A 19,857-nucleotide genomic window follows, 5' to 3' on the forward strand; every position below is an offset into this window, starting at 1 on the left:
AGCATGTTCTTGACTGCCAGAGCACTACATGTACAATAGTGGGCACAGGAATGTGCTATAAAATACAAGTTTTATATACCTGCCGTTCAAGCAACAAAAAGCATGAGAAAATCATGCAGCTTCATGATAAAGGAAAAAATGCAAGACAAATACAGGAAGCAGAAAGATTGTTATGTGCTTTCTGTGCCGGAAGAGGCAGACTGAGCGAGACATTGTGCAGCAAGTAGACCTAGAATCATGCACTAGTTGTTCACGTATTTAAAGCCCAACACTTATTAGTACACAGCTTTATAGACTTCATGTAGTACAGTGCTCCTTACTCTTCCACAATTTAGCTGTGACATCTTCCTTCTTGTTTAGGAATGAAATTCAATCTTTCTTTTATGTTCCGTCTTTTGTAATGGCTTGTGAACAGCAGAATGGAGCAATTGTGCCTTGTGAAAGTATTCTGTAACTGACAGGCTTGTCACTACCCAAGACAGGGACAATATGGCATTCAGAAGCAATGTATATAAGCCATTAGTACACTTGTTCGTTTCTACAAAAGAGTATGGCTGGATGTTTTAACAACAGTAGACAACACACCGAGAGGAGTTTGACAGCAAATATTTGATTAAACGTTCTCTGTTTGCCCCTTTGGCTTTTGAGCAGTTCACTGTTGGCCTAAAGATGTTTATTTGTGCATACTTCTTGCATAGAGGCCAAATAGCACTATTACAGGTTTCTTAAATATTTTCTCAATCAAACCTCTAATGGAAAATATTTATACTATGTTGTTTTCTTGGAGAAAAAAGGTATAAAAAAACCAAAGTCTTAGTCTGGGTTCACACCTGCGTCGAGTCATTCTGTTGAGTCCTTTCGGTTCCGTTGCACCACAAACACAACCGGCCATTGACTTTAATAGGTTCCGTCAGGGTGCCCGCAGTTTTACGGAAACAATAGCCATGCTGCGTTATTGTTTCTGGTAATCTTGGCTGGATCTGCGATGTAGGCTCCTAACGGAGCCTCCGATGCAGATGTAAACCGTGTGGACAGAGACAGATTTATTTCTTTGGATCATGTTAAACACCAGGACGCAACGTATTGATTGCAAACTATTATAATTCCTTATTCTATATGTATTTTTCCAAGCCGTTTGTTTCCGATCTACAATATGACAATGAAGAAGAAATCTGATACTGCAAATGTTGTTAAAGAAGATTTCCACCCAAAGCCTTATACTAGTAAATCAGAAGATAAGGTGGCGATACACCAGTGAGTTTGATTATCTGAAACAACAGATGTATAGAATCGCTATCCATTTATCGTCCATTTTTCATTCTCAAATGATGATATTCGACAATGACTAATCCCCGAAATCTGTCTGGGACCTGACCTGATGTGTTGGATTTTTTTGGTAGTTTGTCATGAAAAATCAGTGAAAATGAACAGAAATGTCTGTTTTGGGCTTTAGATGAAACCACCTACCGGAAGTGTATCTTTTTGCTCTTCCCGAATATACAAACTAATTTCTGCTTGTACATGTTTATTTTTGGGCATAAATGAAGATTTGGCGAACGTTCGTTCAGTTGTTCAAAATAACTAATGTATGGCCAGAGTGAGAGTAGAAATTTGCCTATTTTATTTAATTTACTTACAAAGATAATGTCATTTTTTTGTTCCGTTGCAGCAGCCATATTGGTTGTAACTTGTGAATAAGCTTCTCCGCAACTGGTGACAAACTGCCTATACTAAGTCCATAAAAATCCAGAACCGCCCCTGATCTGATATTATGTTTGTAAAAAATATGATCATCGCAAGTAAAGTTTTCATGACAGTTTCTCGATTCTTACCACGTCTTTCTGCTATATTTACTGTGTACAGCATCTATACTCCATATGCAACTTGAAGGATGTAAATATGTCATATTGTTTCAGTAGAGCGGGGGGGGGGGGGATAAATGTTCAAAGTCGTGAGGTGCAAAAAAAAAGCGAGCACAGTGATGGTTCTTTTTAAGGAGCAGTCATGACTTTGGTCATCGGGGAAAGTCTGCTGATAATTGTTGCAGTTTTTGTTGGCTGGACATCTAGAACAATATCTCCCACTCAAGTTAATAGCTTTAAAATCATAGATAAACAAAGTTATCTAAGACAAATAACGTATGCCATTGTAAACTTCAGAAAATTTCCAACAATGGAAGGAAAGGAAACCTAACTTATAAATAGCAGATTTCCCTTTAAATCTTCTACTTGGTAAAGCACGTCAAGATTAAGATAATCACTGGCCTAATCTCTGGAATCTGAGAAATGGAAAAATGCCCTTAAAAGACATGAGAATTATTAAGACACTATTAGGCTCGGTTCACTCCACTTTTTTAGGGGAAGTGAAGGGGTTTTTACTTCTTTTTGTTTGGACTGATCCAAACATATGCAAACATATAGATGATTTTAAATAAATGTAATCCCATTTGTATGCATAGATATAACCAAATATCTAAACATGTCTGCTGCTCACTCTCATTATAATTTATTTATTTTTTACTTTTATTTCTGCATTTTTGTGTCAGCAGAAATCAGCATGATAGAATCCTATAGATACTGTACAGCCTATGCCTGAATACTTTTTCTTTTTTTTTAGGCTTATATGCCTGATGTATTGTCCAAACAAGGCGTGAATGGAACCTTAGTTATTCTGAAATGGCACATCATACAGCAACATTTTTGACAGATTCTCCACTGTTACATAGCAAATATGACACAAGTTTGTTTGTTTTTGTAACGCAACGTTGTAGTCTGACTGAATGTTATTTTCTGCTTTATAAAAAACACTCCAGGTTTTTTTAATTTAGTTTGCAAATGTAATGAAGTCTAATGTAGTGATGTGTATTGTCTTATCTGGTGCTGTATTTCACAGAATTCCATTCTGTGCCGCCGTGGGATCACGTGATCTGTACTCTGGCAACCCAAATCTAAATCTATAAGACTCAAATTAATGCTCTCATAGACATGCATTGAAAGCCTGACTTCTGGTCCCTACAGCAGATGCTGTAGCATACAGGGAGTCAGACTTAAGACCCAAAGACGGTCTAAAACAGAGCAGCGTCATGTGAAAAACGGCACCAGTTAAGTCAATACACATCACTACTTCTACTACGTTACGGAGTGCTACTTTAACTGAAATTCATATCCATAAGGTGCTCTTTAAGGGACTTCTCATTGATATCCAAGGCTTTTCTTAAAGTGTGACAGCCGATGAGAACCAACTATTTGGATGGGCAGTTGGCAGAACCCAGGACCTGATGGGAATTTAGACCGTGCTAAATACAAAGACTTCATTATGTTGGGGCTCTCCACTGCTCCAATCCTTGTATGAGGGCTTTGTATATTTAAGTGCCTTGCAACAAAACCGATTGTATCTCTGTGTCACTATGCATATCATTACATGACTTGTATTTTTGCTTTATCTCTGCTTTTTTTTTTTTAACATGCAAATGTCTTTCACACTTTGTACGGAATATGTGAATATTTTATATTGGTAATTTAACATGATGAGATAAATCAATTAGACTGTATGCTTCTTATGTGCTGTGAATGTAGGTACAACACTTCAATCGCAACATTCGATTCTCTATAGTTAGAAAAGATAAAAAAAACGTGTTTTATTAATTGCTTATTCACCATGAAAGGTGCCATATTGTTTTTAACGAATAATTCATGTTTTAAAAAAAAAAAATGCTAAATGCTGCAGAATATTTAGTGCAATTCAGAGTATCTGAGAAATAATGGACACATGAATTACTCCGGTGATATGCCTGTCTGGTATGAAAGGAATGTGATTTTGGTTTAATAGGCTGAAGACAAGCAAACTGTTATTGAAGTCCTCGTCTAGAGGCCAGTCATTTGTGCTTGTTCGTCTGCCTGTCACATTGAAGTCTGATGACTAAACTAAGAAGGGCACATAGCTGTGACTAGCAGTAAGTGTGCTTAGAATTGATGACATTTATATTGGGGTAGTGAGGACCTGTGATTCTTGGTTATGGGACAATCACTTTTCAGCAATAATATTAGCAACAACAATACAAATGTTATAAGTCTGATCATGACTGATACACTTCCCTTACCTGCTTGGATCCTAACAACTTGTTGTATTACTTTAAACAGATATGTCCTCCCCAACAATGAAGAAGCCCGAAAAGCCATTGTTTAGTCCAACATCTCCACAGGATTCTTCGAGACTCAGCACTTTCCCCCAGCATCATCATCCGGGGATTCCAGGAGTAGGACATAGTGGTAAGGGCAACAATACTGTCATATAGTCTAGTTTTCCCTACCCAGGCTATGTTTGTGGCTAGAAAATGATTATAATGGTTTTAATGAATAATCCAAGTTGTATCTGTAGCAGAAGAGGAGAGAACTACTATAATAGGCAATGCCGTATACTGGCATTGTCTTCTTTGGCTGTCTCTTGCAAGCAGTAAACCCCCTGTTTTGTTTATCAGTGAAGTCTATGAATAATTCATTCACATTATTATGGTAGCTCTTTTACACTTAAAGGTGTGGTCCGCTTTCAGCAAATGAATGTTATTTTTTTGTATATTTAAGAGTTATATAATATACTTTTTGTATTAATTCCTCACGGTTTCCAAGATCTCTGCTTGTTATTCCATAGGATCATTTATTTACTTCCAGTGGACAAAATTCTGTCCATGGTCATGTGATGGACACAGGTGCTGGAGTTGTTAGAAGACACAGCTCTGATACACATACTGTAACTGTAATGAGCTGTGCACCTGTGTCCATCACATGACCATGGACAGAATTGTATCCACTGGAGGTAAACAATGAATGTTCCTAATGAATAACAACAAGCAGAGATATTGAAAACCGTGAGGAATTCATACAGAAAGTATATTGGAAAATTGTATAACTTTTCAACCAACAAAAAATAACATTAATTTGCTGAAACCGGACAACCATTTAAGTGACTTTAGGCCATCCTTTACCCTATTCTGTGTTTGAGTAGACATTGTCTAAAACATTTTCCATTGAACAAAGTATTACAAGTCATTTTATAGTGTAGAAGATATTGCAAAGACTACAGTTTTAGGTCCGTTTATGCAAAGCACTCACCCATAAGTGATTGTCAATTTGCAATTTAGTTCTCTTTTGTTACAGGAGTTGTACCAGAATCAACAATTATCGCCTATCCACAGTATAGGTGATAATTGTCTGATTGCAGGGGGGGCCACTGCTGGTACCCCATCACGAGAACAGGGGGTGCCAAACCTCTTGATCCTCCTCCCTTCTCAACTACAGTGAGGAGGACTTTGAATGGAGTGGCGATCAAGCATGCTGTTGTTCCATTCAAAGTCTGTGGGAATGACAGAAACAGCCAGGTACAGCATTCGGCTGTTTCCGTCAGTCCCATAGACATTGAATGGCTCAATCCCCACTCCATTCAAGCCGGACTCCAGTTCTTGTGATTGGTGGGGGTTCCATCGATGGGGCCCTTCGATCAGACAATTCTCACCTATCTTGTAGATATGTTATAGTTGTCGATTATGTTACAACCCTTTTAAGACTTCTGTTTACACTTCATACATAGGAAATTGTTAACATTTAATATATATAAACTATGAATTTCGCAAACTTGAAACGATCAGGTTGTTTATTGTTCAATCACTGGCACTTACATGGAGCGATTATTGTTAGATTTCGTTGTTTTCATTCTAATGTTAAAAATAATCGCTACATGTAAATGCAACTCCAGTTAGATATTTTAAGGCACATTTCTTCATTTTGCATGCTTTCCTTGTAGCAAAAGGCCATATTTTCCATCAATTGCGGTGCATATGCATCTTAAAATATTGTTACAAATGTAAATCTTTGTCACTTTTTGAGGTCAATACAGCATGCCTTGCATCAACTGGAGTTCTTTCAGGTACAGTGGGTGAAATTAAGTTACACATATGTTTCTGTTTAATGAGTATGGGAATATCTTTGCTCAGTTTACTTCATTAAGTTAACTTCATTTTCCTTTCAAGGCTCCGAGCCAAATGGAATTTTGGCTAACCAACGGATATCACATTCACTCGTAACTTGGGGCGTTCACCTGTGTTCAGTGATTATCTGTAGAACCTGCCAAGGGCATTGCTCAGTTCACTTAGGAGACACTACAGTATTCCTTAAAATACAACATTCTGGTGATTTTATAATGCAGCAGGTGTAGTAGAAATATTAATCCGTAGGTTCTAGATTAATCAGCTATTGCATTTGTTGCTTTAGTTTGTTTTGACAATTATTATTACGCATTTAGCAGAAGGATAGGGCTACTTGGCTTTAAGGTGAACATCACCCCACATTCACCTATAAATATAAATATATATATGTATGTATGTGTATATATATATATATATATGTATGTGTGTATATATATATATATATATATATATATATATAGTGACAGCTTGACACAGTTAGCAAGTCCTTAGATAAAGCCATTAACATTGCGTAGTTTTAAAAAATTTAAATATGGAAATCGTTGTCATCAGGCAAAGCAAATCAACTTATACTAGGGGCAAATGTTCTAGTGGAATACCATTATTTTTTTTTCTTTCTTATATTGATTCTCTTTTAATAAAACACAATGGAGGAGATATATTAAAACTGGTGAAAAGGAAAAGTGGAATAGTCGACCATGGCAACCAATCAGATCGCTGCTATCATTTTTCAGAGGCCGTTTGGAAAATGATAGCAGGGACCTGATTGGTTGTCATTGGCAAGTACTCCACTTGCATCAGTTTTATGATATCTCCCCCAATCTAGAGGCAAGTCTGGTTCATTTCTCTGGAAAAAAAAAATGTTTTAGACAACTTAATTAAATAAATATTGATGTGGCAAAAAAACAGTTGCCCTATATGAAAATAGACAAACTGTTCTTTATCAATTGATAATGTTTTTTTTTGGTGGCGTCTTTGGTAAAAATAAGCTTTTTGCCTGAATGTCGGTGATGTAGATGGAATGAGAAAGTCTGGGAAAGCATGCATTATCAAATATACTTTTGGGGTTCAAGCTATTCCCTTCATCCATGCATTCTCTTTAAAAAAAAAACAAAAAAAACCAATGGTTCATTTTGCAAGCAAATAGTATCCCATAAGTCTTCCAGGTATGTAGCGGTCCATTGCAGCCAACAGCCTTTAGGAGTCGATGATGACTTATTTCCCAGTGTGATGTTAGGCAATACAAAAATGTGGGTTTTGTTATCTTTAAAGACTCTGGAGAAAATACTTAACCAGTAAAAAATGTTTTCTTTCTGGGAATAATGCTTTTATTTCAAGCAATGCTAAATCAGAGATGGTGTAATTCCTGAAAGCTAAACAAGACTTTGAGCAGCTTGATCTGGGAAACTTGGGCTGTTAGCTCTCAGGGGATGTCTGGTATTTGGGCTTCATTTGAATTGCTAGTACAGCGGGGAAAATAATCAAGTACATGTTTTAGAAGATGAATTACGAGTGTTTGGGGGAAGTGTTTTCACAAGTTCAGGTGGGTCAGTCTCTCACAGCTCTACAGACACCGAACAAAATGCTGACATACTGTCAACTTTTTTTTCTTCTTCTGTATTAACAGTCATCTCAACCAGGACTTCACCTTCCCCTCTGCCATTTGCAACCCAAGCTATTCTTCCTCCGGCCCCAAGTTCCTACTTTTCTCATCCAACAATTCGATATCCTCCTCACCTGAACCCTCAGGATGCCCTGAAGAACTATGTTCCTTCTTATGACCCGTCCAGCCCACAAACAAGCCAGGTAATAGACATTTGTATTTATACTGATTATATCTGTGGATAATGGAATGCAAATGTTAGTTCAGTAATGCAGTCAATATTTTCCATAGAAAAATGACCACAAGCCTAAATTTAACTAAAACTATTGGCGGTTTAAGAAGTCTGGTCGTTCAGAAATGTTTACATCAACTGACTCTTGACGGGCCCTTGGCACTCCATGAACTTCATACATCAACAAATCAACTCTGTATCTAGAAAATTTTACTATACGTTCCTTTGTGTTACTGTTTTCCTGGGTGCCATCCAAAAGGTTAAATGTTTTAACCACATGACACAATTGAAATTCCACTGGTTGCCTTTGGAAGCGTACAACAGCTCCACTCCCCTGTCAGATATGTGACCTTAGGGGTCAGCAACTTTCGGCACTCAAGCTTTTGTGAAACTGCAATTCCCGGCATGCCCTGCCAGCTTTTGGCTAGAATAAATAAACATTTGGCGTGCTGAGAGTTGTAGTTTTACAACAGCAGGAGTGATGAAGTTTGTCGACCCGCCTTACAGTTTAGTGTGTACCTGTCATCTGAGCTCCCACAATGCACTGCTCTACAGTAACCGGAAACTAGCAGAATTTACCTTTTATATATCAAAAGTAGAGAAAAATAACATGTTCATTAAAATGTGTACAAAATGACTGAGGCCTAATTCAGATGGCCATGAATCGGCCATATTATAGGGACAGTACTACATCCACAACAGCCGAATTCCATGTGATTCCTCTGAATTAAACTTAGTTCATCCCTCTGCCCTATGGACAATCTTCAGTAGAACTTTGTGTCCTGGTGTTGTGGCCGTGATACAGACCTAAAATGCAGCCATATTGTCGCAGTTTTTAGTGCACTTAAAGGATTATACCCATCTTATAAAGTGATGGCTCATCACTAAGGTATGTCAACCTTTTTTGATCTTTGGGTGCCCGACCACTGGGACCCCTACCAATCCTGAGAATGAAGGGACTGCAGCACTGATTTTGCGCTGCGTCCACTTCTAAGTTTTCACTCCTTGCCTCCTGGCTGTGCAGGAAAAACTTAGAAGTGGACGCAGCGCTAAACCAGTGCTGCGGCCCCGTCCTTCTCAGGATCGGTGGGGGTCAGATTGATCATAAAGTCCTAGTGATATGCCATCACTTTATAAGATAACAATTTAAGTAATGTATTTGCAGAGTTACTGAACATTATATCTATATTTTAACTAAACATTTTTCTAAACAACTGTTCAAAAAATGTTTATTTGTAGAAAACAATATGACCTTTCAAAAAGGAGCATTACTAGAAGTTATCAATGTCTATATGCTGTGTACAATCGGTTGTATCCACTGGACGGATTTGCGATTTATGCAATATCTCTATTCCGTGACTACACAGATGGCTTAAGATGCCTCTATTTTGGAACAGATACTTATGAAAGCAAATTTTTTCCCTTAAGACTTTTTGTTTTCTAATGTTTTGATTATTCAAAGTGTGTAATTGGGCATGGATTCAATTCATGGCCTGTGTGTGGTTTTACTTCTCATGTATAGTCATTTTTAGATAGAATAATAATTGCGTCGTTTACACAAAGATCTGATGCAGTTGTTCATTGTGCCAAGGTCAGGTTTTACATATTTAGCACTTTTTACACAGTTTCAGAAAGGTTAGCAATGCTGTTAAAGATGAAGAAACAGTTTTGGTAGTGCCTATCCTGATCAGATCAGTCATGTGCTTAACATTTCATTACATTGTGTGTGCCTGTGTTCTGCCTTATCAAATAAAATTTCACAAGCCAGGCCACTGTAATTTGCAGAATCATGTTACCCATCCCCATAGAAGTACTGCTTAATTTCTGTCACACCAGCTATGAATGAAAAAACATTACTGCATTTTGGAAAAGCCTAGGTAGGACTCACATTATAAAACTCATTGACTATATCAATTCAACACAAGAGACAGCCAAAATGAAACACCTAAAAGGTCACTTTGAAGAACTACAGAGATAAAACTGTGGAAAGAATAACGTTTGTACTCTTACATCTGACAAGAAATCTCGGGGCCATTTAGATAGTCACACTAAATGTTTGTTCTCCTGGTCAACATCATATTTTTTTGAAGGAATTGTTTAATAAGCCTCATTATAAATTTACTGACTGCGGGAAATTGTATAGAAGTTGTGGCTGGACTATCCCTCCCACATCAATTAGCATTTGATATTATCCTTAAGTTTTCTACAGCAGTTCATATTTGCAGAGCATCTTGGAGTTGTGTGCCGCAAGTTTTATCAGCACCTTAAGGCCTCCATCACACACATAATTTTTCCGGTAAATGAAAGCGGACCTGTCACTAAGTCATGTAAATTGAACTGGTTCACTGACCTAAATAGCGCTGTCTCCCTAATTCCGGCGCGTTTTTTTCTTCTTTTCCTGGACCCTCCCGTTCCAGAGGTATGATCCACTGTTGTATTGGCTCCCTATATGCTAAGTTGTCGTAGTTAGTCAACGTGAACTCAAGCATCAGAGCAAGAAAGCTAGCTCCACCTCTGGGAAATGAGGGTAGTTAACACCCACTTGGCTAACTACAGCAAATTTGCATATAGGAAGCCAACACAACACTGGGCCCGATTTCTGGAACGGAGGGGGGGGTCCAGGGAATAAAAAAGGGCGCTGGAATCAGGGAGACAGAGCTATTCAGGTCCGTAAACCAGTTCAACTTATATGGCTTACTTACAGGTCCTCTTTAAACTGCGTCAAAAAACGCTTCTAAAAACTCCAGCATTATTAAAATGGGTTTTCAGTGGGGTATTTGGTGGCGTTTTTCATTTGGTGTCATTTTGTACATGTTTTTTTTTTTTCTGGCGTTTTTGTAGTCCTATAAAGAAGCCTAGGGGAACGCCTGGAGAAACGCCATACCCAGAGCTTGCTGTGTTTAAAAAAAAAAAATTCACTGATCACAAAATTGCCACTATAAAATTGAATGTAACATCTGGCCGCATTCAAATAAATGCTCCTAAAAGCGCCATTAAAAACGCCACAAAAAACGCAGTAAAACGTTGTGTGTGAATCCAGCCAAAGGCAAATAATGCATTAGATATTATTCTTTCAGAGATAAATTGTATTAGGTAACAGTTTGTAACAATAGACACATGATTGAAATTCAGGTCTCTACCTAAAGGTTGTATTTGGACATCTCCATTCTTTTTGTAATTCCCTTCTAAAGTGGCTTCAAAGAAGGAGCTCCGGTATAAAATATTTGCATGCAATTGACATCTAATTGAATACTTACTGTACGTATAAAATGTTGTATTTTTATAGTTGTAACTTTTGAAGCCTTTTATATCCCTATCACTGACAAGAAGTTTTATAGCCTCTGTGGGACCTTTCTTTGCCTTTGTGTCAGCGACCTATGCCTGCTTGACTACTGTGAAAGATTTGTTGCAACATCTTTTGGATTTATTGCAGAAATGCTTTGGCACTAGTGCTAATTACTCTTTATTTGATCGTTTAGTTTGCAGCATTAATTTTTATTTGAAGCAACATAATATTATAATACTATTGTTGGAGGCTGTAATTTTACGCGTCGTCTTTTGACAGCTGTCAAACGACGACGCGTAAATGACAGGTCGTCGGCACAGTACGTCGGCAAACCCATTCAAATGAATGGGCAGATGTTTGCCGACGTATTGGAGCCGTATTTTCAGGCGTAAATCGAGGCATAATACGCCTCGTTTACGCCTGAAAATAGGTCGTGTGAACCCAGCCTTATTATGTTCACACGGCAATGTCAGTAATGGCATATCATGCAGCACTAAGTGGACTCTGCAGTAGCAAATCAGTATGAGTGTAGTTCATCTTTTCAGTACAGTTGAGACACAGCTATAGTATACTGATTTATACCGGCCACAAGGACACTGTTTTGACCTACTTTTGGCTAATGATAGTCTATGGTCTATGGTATGTTATAAGTAGGGAGAACATATACAATGAATGTAGTGCCCAAACGTAGTGGACCTAGCTTTAGCCTGTTGGAAACCCATTCTAGACATGCTTTTTGCAGGGAGGGTGCATTTGCCAATACTGCCAATATCTTAAAAAAGCAAGTGACTTGCAGTTCTCATTTTTTTTCCTTGAATTTTGTAGACCTATTGTATTTTAGGTCTTGTTCACGTCTGCGTCAATATTCCTGTCATTCTGCTCCGCCAGAGGAGCAGAACAATGAAAATACTGGAAGTGCCGGTTCCGTTGTACAACGGACACTATTGGTGCCCAATAAAACCTATTGGCTTTAATGGAGTCGTTCAGGTTTCCATCAGGGTGTACGTGGATTTACCACAAACAATAGCACAGCATGCTGCGCTATTGTTTCCAGCATTTTCTTCCAGGTTTGTGACGGAGGCCCCTAATGGTTCCTCCAATGTGAACCGGTCTTATTTTGTATTCAGCTCTGCCTAGTAATTTAATTGGTTTTTACTTGCTTCACTATGGGCATTTTTGAGATACAGCAGCCTTAATGATAATATAGTGTGTGCATGAATATTTTTCAAGTGTCTGCCTTAATATCTGTAGTCCCTTTAACATGCCTTGTTTACACATAAGTAAACACTGTAGCCTGCAGACGACTATCAGTGTGTGAAATGTTTAGACAAGTGGACTGTATAGCAATAACACACTATGGCCTGCGCATTAAAACATTACTTCACGTCTTCACTGTGTGGAGAACACTTCCCTCTTCCCTGGTCGGCACAAATAATTTTCCGCCTAGCTTTGAGTGTTTGGGTCCTTTTTGTTAAATTCACATTATTTAATTCATTATGTTTGTCTGCGGTTTACTAGTAACTCACCAAGAGAGGAAAAAAATGGGGTTTATATAAGAAGCAAGCATAAGTTTGAGTATCTAGTATCTGAAAATATCTTGAAACATTAAAAAGAGAGAATATGGAAAGTGTTTTGATATAGTCAAAACATTATTTTCATGTTACTATTAGTTTTATCAGTTTAATGATCAATATATCTCTAGGGACTGCAGGCAGCAACAGCAGGAATGCAATATGTGGTAGCAGTATGGCAAACCTGGCATGGTACATGATGTGATATAGAGGACAGTGCTGCAAAAAGGTCAGAAAGCAAAGCATCTGCTGCAAAGTGAGCCAACAGCTGTAAAAAGTCTCACCGGATCTGATGAGACATGCTGTGCAATGTGGTTTATTTGGCTTCGAGGCCCAGAGTAATATGTTCTAGCCTTGTGTCAGCAGAGCAGATTACGGCACATAGCATGTAACAGACCTTATCAACTCCAAGCGTTTACAGGCCATTGATATATATATATATATCAAAATAAATGAACGCTTTTATGGAAGAAGAGTAATTTATTCAATTTAAACTCGTTATCAAAATTATATTAACTACAAACCTTTGTTGTATTGACTGAAGCTATCTCGTATTTATCGTTAATCTGTGGGGGTTTTATTTTCATATCTGGTTATGGAAAGAGTCCCAAGCAAGCTAAACAAATCAATATAAAACATATACCACATATTTTTCATGAAAAACACCCTTCTAAGGAAACATGGTCTATTATGAAAGAAAATATGTGAAATATAATATCTTCTGGGCAGAATGTGTGGCCTTCCCGTATGGAAATATCTGCATCTGTGAAAGGGTTCCCATTTAACAGCACTACAGATGGAAATAACAGATACCATGCCAGCTTTTACCTAGAATGAACTGTTCTTCCCCAGCCACGCTCCGTAATGCTCTCATTTAGATTGTTAGGACAAGCAACTGAGCTGTCTTGTAGTCCCCATAGCAATTTTGTGGTGTAATTACATTACCGCTGCACTGATTATAGACAAACAGCTTTGCCATTCAATGGAATATGTAGGGAAAAATTAGTTTACAGCTATAGCGTTCATATTGGTTAAATCGAGAAACAAAGTGGAACATTTTCTTTCTATAGGTTAAATAAAAGACTAACTCTGCACTCCATGTTCATGGACTACAGCAGGGGTAGGATTATGCAGTAACTGAGAATACATAGACCAATGAGACGGAATATATATAATGATATCATAAAAAGTACTTTATAGAGGTTAGTGTTGCATATGACTATGTTGTTTCATAAGTATAAGGGTATGTTCACACGCAAAATCAAACACAGCTGAAAATTTACAGAGCTGTTTTCAAGGGAAAACTGCCTCTGATTTTCAGCCATTTTTGTAGCCGAAAAAGTTTTTTGAGGCGTCTTTTTGGAGCGGTTTATCCATTGACACAATGAAAAACCGCTCCAAAAACAGCACAAGAATTGACATGCTGCTTCTTTTAACGGGCGTCTTCTTACGCGTCGTTATTTAAAGCAGCGGCGTAATAAAATACATCGTCTGAACTAAATACCATTTTTCCCATTGAATTCAATGTTTGTAGGCGTCTAGCTAGCGTTTTTCAAACTCTGTGTGTGTGAACATACCCTTAGAATTAAAGACCTATTTTCTGAAAATGAGAAAAATATTGACACCCGTTCTAATTGCTGGGCTTTACCATTTCAGCTACACATATTTCTAACAGGTACGCAAAAGTGTACAGGTATTTAATGGTCATTGACAAACCGCAGTAGACTAGGTAATATTGAGGAGCTCAGAATCTTTCTGCATGTAACTGTCGTAATATGCCCTCTTTCCAACAAATGAGTTTGTTGTATTTCCTGCTAGAGCTACTTAGTTAATTGGAATCATCGAAGAGCAACAGCAGCTTGGCAATAAAGGTGTAGGCCACACAATCGCACAGAATGGGAACACGGACTTAGGAAAGATCATTTGTCCTAACACTTTCTACAAATTTTCAGACTATTTCTGGAAACAATGTCAGTAGAAGAACGGTTTGTGGTTTGGGTCTCCATGGATGAGCAGCCACACACAAGCCTGAGATCATACCACCATTGGACTTAGTAGCAGTGGAAATGCATTCTCTGGAGTGATGAATCATGCTATACCATCTGGCAGGCTGACACATTCATCTGTGTTTAGCAGATGCCAGAAGAACACTTCTTGTCCCAAAGTGTAGTTTCAACTGTAAAGATTGGTAGACGAGAAGTGTAAAAGTGCTTTTTCCCAGTATTTGGGTTGGCCTCACCGTTCCAGTAATTCTAAAACATACAATGTCACTCTACAGAATTGTGTTCTCCCAAATTTGTGGCAGCATTTTAGTTAGATAAGAACTTATTTAGTATTCCTCCGTCCACAAAGTGAGGTCTTTAAAAATACAGTGAATTTGTCTGGCGTTCAAAAGGGTCAACTCAACCCTATTGAAAACCTTCTCTGAAAAACAGAAGCTGTTATAGCAGCAAGGGGGGTAATTCCATATTAGGATGTAATCACATGGTGCGGTTTTACCGCGATTTGTTGGGGCTTCCGCGCTTACTTTGTGCGAATACACCCTTGGTGTCCATTATAAAGATGTGCAAGAAAAACATTTGGATGTGATTTTTTTTTTTTTTAAATTCCGGTCCATATTGTATTATCCACGTAGAATAGACACCCAATCTGTAGATATAGAACATTTGTTATGTCATGTCATCCCTTGGTTTTCTCTTTAGAAGTGAGGTTACTAGTTAGAATATCTATTTTAGCAACTGTAGTATAAACATGTCTTCGTTTATCAGCATAATTTTCTAACTGTATTTGCATAAAAGAATGGCATAATTTCCCAGAAATTTGGGGCAATATTTATGTAGTGATAAACTTACACCAGTATTACCAGGGCATTTTGGAATCTCAGCCTGTTTTATTTATCTCTATAGATCAAGTTCTTTGTAGTGCAAATAGTGAAAAATTAGGCCAATCCAGTTTCATGGTGACATCTGCGGCACAGGTCACATTTTACAATAAACTTAGACACATTAATGCATGATGAAATATGTATGCTTTATTGCCTACATGGTAGAAATGCCCCCCAGGACACTGCACCTAATAGAAAAGTAGTGTTTTAATGCCATAAACTAGGTAGAGGGGTTAACACTTAGCAATTGTATTATATGTTACTATTCGATTATCTATATTACTAATGCCGTTTGCAAGGCAATTTGTTTTTTGCCCGTCATTAGTGAAACAAATGGCAATGTCTCAAGAATAAGGAAATGCTTAAACTGCTTGACTTGTACATTGGCAGTTATGCTATACTTTCAGACCCTTTATAGACAGATAGCACATGAATTATTTTTAGCATAAAAAAAGAAAAGGTTGTCATGGCCAAAACAATAATTACAGATTTGATTAGCTTCCAAGACAAATGGCGTACCCCAAGGCCGCCCCAAAGCTGTGATCACAACTGGCTCCAAAGCTTGCCAAACTGCCAGATGCCTTTGTTGGAAAGCTTTTTCTGCAGTTTAACACCTGAGTCCGAGCAGAAGTCTGACCGCCATTGCCACATGACAGCAGTCCATAGCTGGAGAATGCTGCATCAGTAACTGATAAAGAATCTGTGCGTATTGTTGTTTTATGCTTGTGAAAATATATTCCCAGCCTTCCGTAGATCCTCAAACGTGGCACAAAGCAAAACACACAAACCTCTTTCTGTTGAAAATAAAATGATGCCTGATCCCAATCAAAATGTATTTGTTTTTCTTTTGACTCATGTTTTATTGAAAAATGCCAGTCCAAATATTAAAGAAATAGTAGTAATAATATTTACCCTCACATTATATATTTACACAGACTGAAAATCAACAAAAAGGCAGCAGTTCCATTTGTACTGACCTTTTTCCTGACCAGGTAGTCTGTGTCAGCACATTAGTGGCAAAAGCATCTAAGGGCATGACCACACATGGCGGAATTCCTCCGCAACTGTCCGCATCAATGCCGCACCTAATCCGGGTTGCGGATTACGGCTGCGGATCTGCACAAAATGTGCAGTAAATTGATGCGGACTAGCTGCTGCGGACTGCGGGAAAAGTGCTTCCCTTCTCCCTATCAGTGCAGGATAGAGAGAAGGGACAGCACTTTCCCTAGTGATAGTAAAAGAAATTCATACTTACCGCCCGTTGTCTTTATGACGCGTCCCTCCTTCGGCATCCAGCCCGACCTCCCTGGATGACGCGCCAGTCCATGTGACCGCTGCAGCCTGTGCTTGGCCTGTGATTGGCTGCAGCCGTCACTTACACTGAAACGTCATCCTGGGAGGCCGGACTGGAGACAGAAACAGGGAGTTCTCGGTAAGTAGGAACTTCATTTTTTTTTACAGATACATCTATATTGGGATCGGTAGTCACTGTCCCGGGTGCAGAAACAGTTACTGCCGATCGCTTAACTCTTTCAGCACCCTGGACAGTGACTATTTACAGACGTCTCCTAGCAACGCTCCCGTCATTACGGGAGCCCCATTGACTTCCTCAGTCTGGCTGTAGACCTAGAAATACATAGGTCCAGCCAGAATGAAGAAATGTCAAGTTAAAAAAGCAAGACGCATCCGCAGCACACATGACATGTGCATGACAGCTGCGGACTTCATTGCGGAACTTTGAATCTCCATTGAAGTCAATGGAGAAATTCCGCCATGAGTCCGCCACTGCTCCGCAACAGACAGAGCATGCTGCGGACACCACATTCCGCTCCGCAGCCTATGCTCCGCAGCGGAATTGTACGCATCGTGTAAACGAACACTGCTAATTTAAAGTGAAAGTCAATGGAGAAACGGCTCCGCTGCGGATTAACGCTGCGGAGTGTCCGCAGCGGAATTTAAGTGGAATTCCGCCATGTGTGAACCCGCCCTAACTGGAGCTAATTCTCCTGTAGTCTTCTGTGGGATATATACTTCACCGCTCCCAACCAAATACAGTTACTGACCATATCTGGACTGTTATGAGCACCCTTGAAAGCCGACTGTAAGTTGGAGAAAAAGCGCTACATAAATACAGACTGTAGGCACAAGGAAGGCGACTGCTCTTTGCCTGTTTCACCAACCCAATTTCCTTAAAATGCTTGTAGTGATTTTTGTGTGTTTCAATGACTCTATTGTGGTGGAATTCTATGTAGCTCGTTATAGAGTCTTTTCTATTGTTTTGTCTTGTGTGACCGTTTCAATAGACACATTAGCAACTGCTGCTGGTCTGGCTGACAGCATGTATGGATACAACTTTCCGTTTAGGTTTAACTCCTCTGTTTGCCTCTTCAATCCCACTTCAATCTATTTGTTATATAACATATTTCATTAGAATTTCTATGCCTTTGTGCGTCAATTCGAAGACCAGAAAAGATTAAAGGTTGTAAGCTAGTAGTTTTCAGAAGAAGACTATGGCCTTGTTAGTGGGAATGCCATGAAATAAAAAGCTTTTGTTCCCCAAAATATTTCCTAAAAGGCTTTTTTTTTTCTTCTAATTTATTTTTTTTTCAAAATGAGGACGAAGGTCATATTTACTTTAAATATTAAAGCATACACTATCAATGTCTCCAAGCCACGGCCAGGACGATTTGTCAATATAAGTTCTCAGTGGTAAACAGTCCTGTTTTAAGGTCATGAAGTATTTTGGTTGATCTCATTGACTGATCTTGTGTAAGAAAATGATACATCACCCGTAAATAACATATTGAAATAACAGTTGAGTTCTCCAACATTTGCTTAAGTTTTTGCTGTAAAGTGTAAATGTAGGTTTATGGCCATGTGTGTAATATTTTGACGTTTCTCTACAGCCTAACAGTAGTGGGCAAGTTGTAGGAAAGGTGCCTGGCCACTTCACTCCTGTGTTGGCACCATCGCCTCATCACGGTGCAGTGAGACCTGTGACACTAACCATGACTGACACAAAGCCCATCACTACATCCACTGAAGGTGAGCGCAATGTAACTGCTAGTAAGTATTACAGGATCTAGTGTAATATTGAAGCTCAGTACAATCCACTTGGTGTTTGCTTCAAGGTTTTAGGCCGGGTTCCCATGGGTCAGATACGCTGTGTAAAAATCACGCAGCGTATCTGACCTGGAACCCGCAATACAATCCATCCGAAAAATCGCACCACATTGTGGTGTGGTTTTTCGAATGGAATTTCCGCTGCGGAAGAAAGCGCTCATACTTACCCCCTTCGTCATCTCTGCACGTAGTCCGGCCTCCTACGATGATGTTGCAGGCCATGTGAAACTGCAGCCTTTGATTGGCTGCAGCGGTCACATGGGATTCAACGTCATCCCAGGAGGCCGGACTGCAGGAAGAAGGAGGGCATTCTGGGTAAGTATGTTTTTTTTTTTTCCGTAGTTGCGATTCTTTGCGGCGTAATTGCTGCAAATACACCACGAAAGTCTCAACACTTGGCTTTCTGTTGCGGGATTTGCATCCCTATTAAATTGAATTGGGAAAACCTGCCACAGGAAATCAACATTTCATACGTAGCATAAATTGACATGCTGCGGAAGTAAATTCTGCACCCCAGGTCACTTTATTAACGTTTATGCTGCAAAGTTTTTTTCCGCAGCATGGGCATGAGATTTTCTAAATCTCATCCACTTTGCTGCTACTGTAAATCTCTGCACAGAATTCTGTTGCGGAAATTCAGCGGCGTTTACGCTACGTGGGAACCCGGTCTAAGAGTCTTAATTGTCAGAATGATTTATTTTTTTTAGGTTAAATACAAAACCTACAAAATACCTCACACAAAACCAGTGCAAAAGGACCCCTTACTTTCAAGTAGAAAACCTATACGCAAACAGCCCAGAAATATCAAAATAGTAAATCTTTAATATATATTAGTCAAATACAAACATACAGATTTTTTTTAGGTTAGCAGATTACGCCATGCTGTAGAATCAAAGATTTCTGCAAAGTACATCAGGCTGACCAAATTATGAACTGGTAATAACAGCGCCAAGAGCTAATCTCTTCTAATTGAAATTTGCTTGAGGATATAAACTTGGTAAAAGGAATATTAAATGCAAAAAAATGACAAATGCTTGATTACATGGATTTAATATGATCCGCATATCATTACCTTTTAATAAGGACCCTATAGTTGTGTTAGTGAGCGTAGTAAAGTCAAAATAGCGCGGAGCCAGGAGGTTAGTTCAGCCTAGAAATGTATATTTGTGATATATTTTTAA

The 19,857-nt window shown here is 38.7% G+C and overlaps 1 protein-coding gene across 5 annotated transcripts in view; it reads left to right on the plus strand.

The window, feature by feature from the left end:
- The window catches only part of NFIB (nuclear factor I B), a 194,765-nt gene that overhangs the window by 143,783 nt on the left and 31,125 nt on the right, over positions 1–19,857 (plus strand). For all 5 annotated transcript variants that reach the window (XM_075826742.1, XM_075826733.1, XM_075826766.1 and 2 more), the window contains 3 exons: positions 4,140–4,268; positions 7,605–7,783; positions 18,460–18,598. In XM_075826742.1, coding sequence (XP_075682857.1) covers positions 4,140–4,268; positions 7,605–7,783; positions 18,460–18,598 — 447 coding nt within the window. The remainder of the gene's footprint in view (positions 1–4,139; positions 4,269–7,604; positions 7,784–18,459; positions 18,599–19,857) is intronic.

This window comes from Rhinoderma darwinii, chromosome 1 (assembly GCF_050947455.1).
Source record: "Rhinoderma darwinii isolate aRhiDar2 chromosome 1, aRhiDar2.hap1, whole genome shotgun sequence".
NCBI lineage: Eukaryota > Metazoa > Chordata > Amphibia > Anura > Rhinodermatidae > Rhinoderma > Rhinoderma darwinii.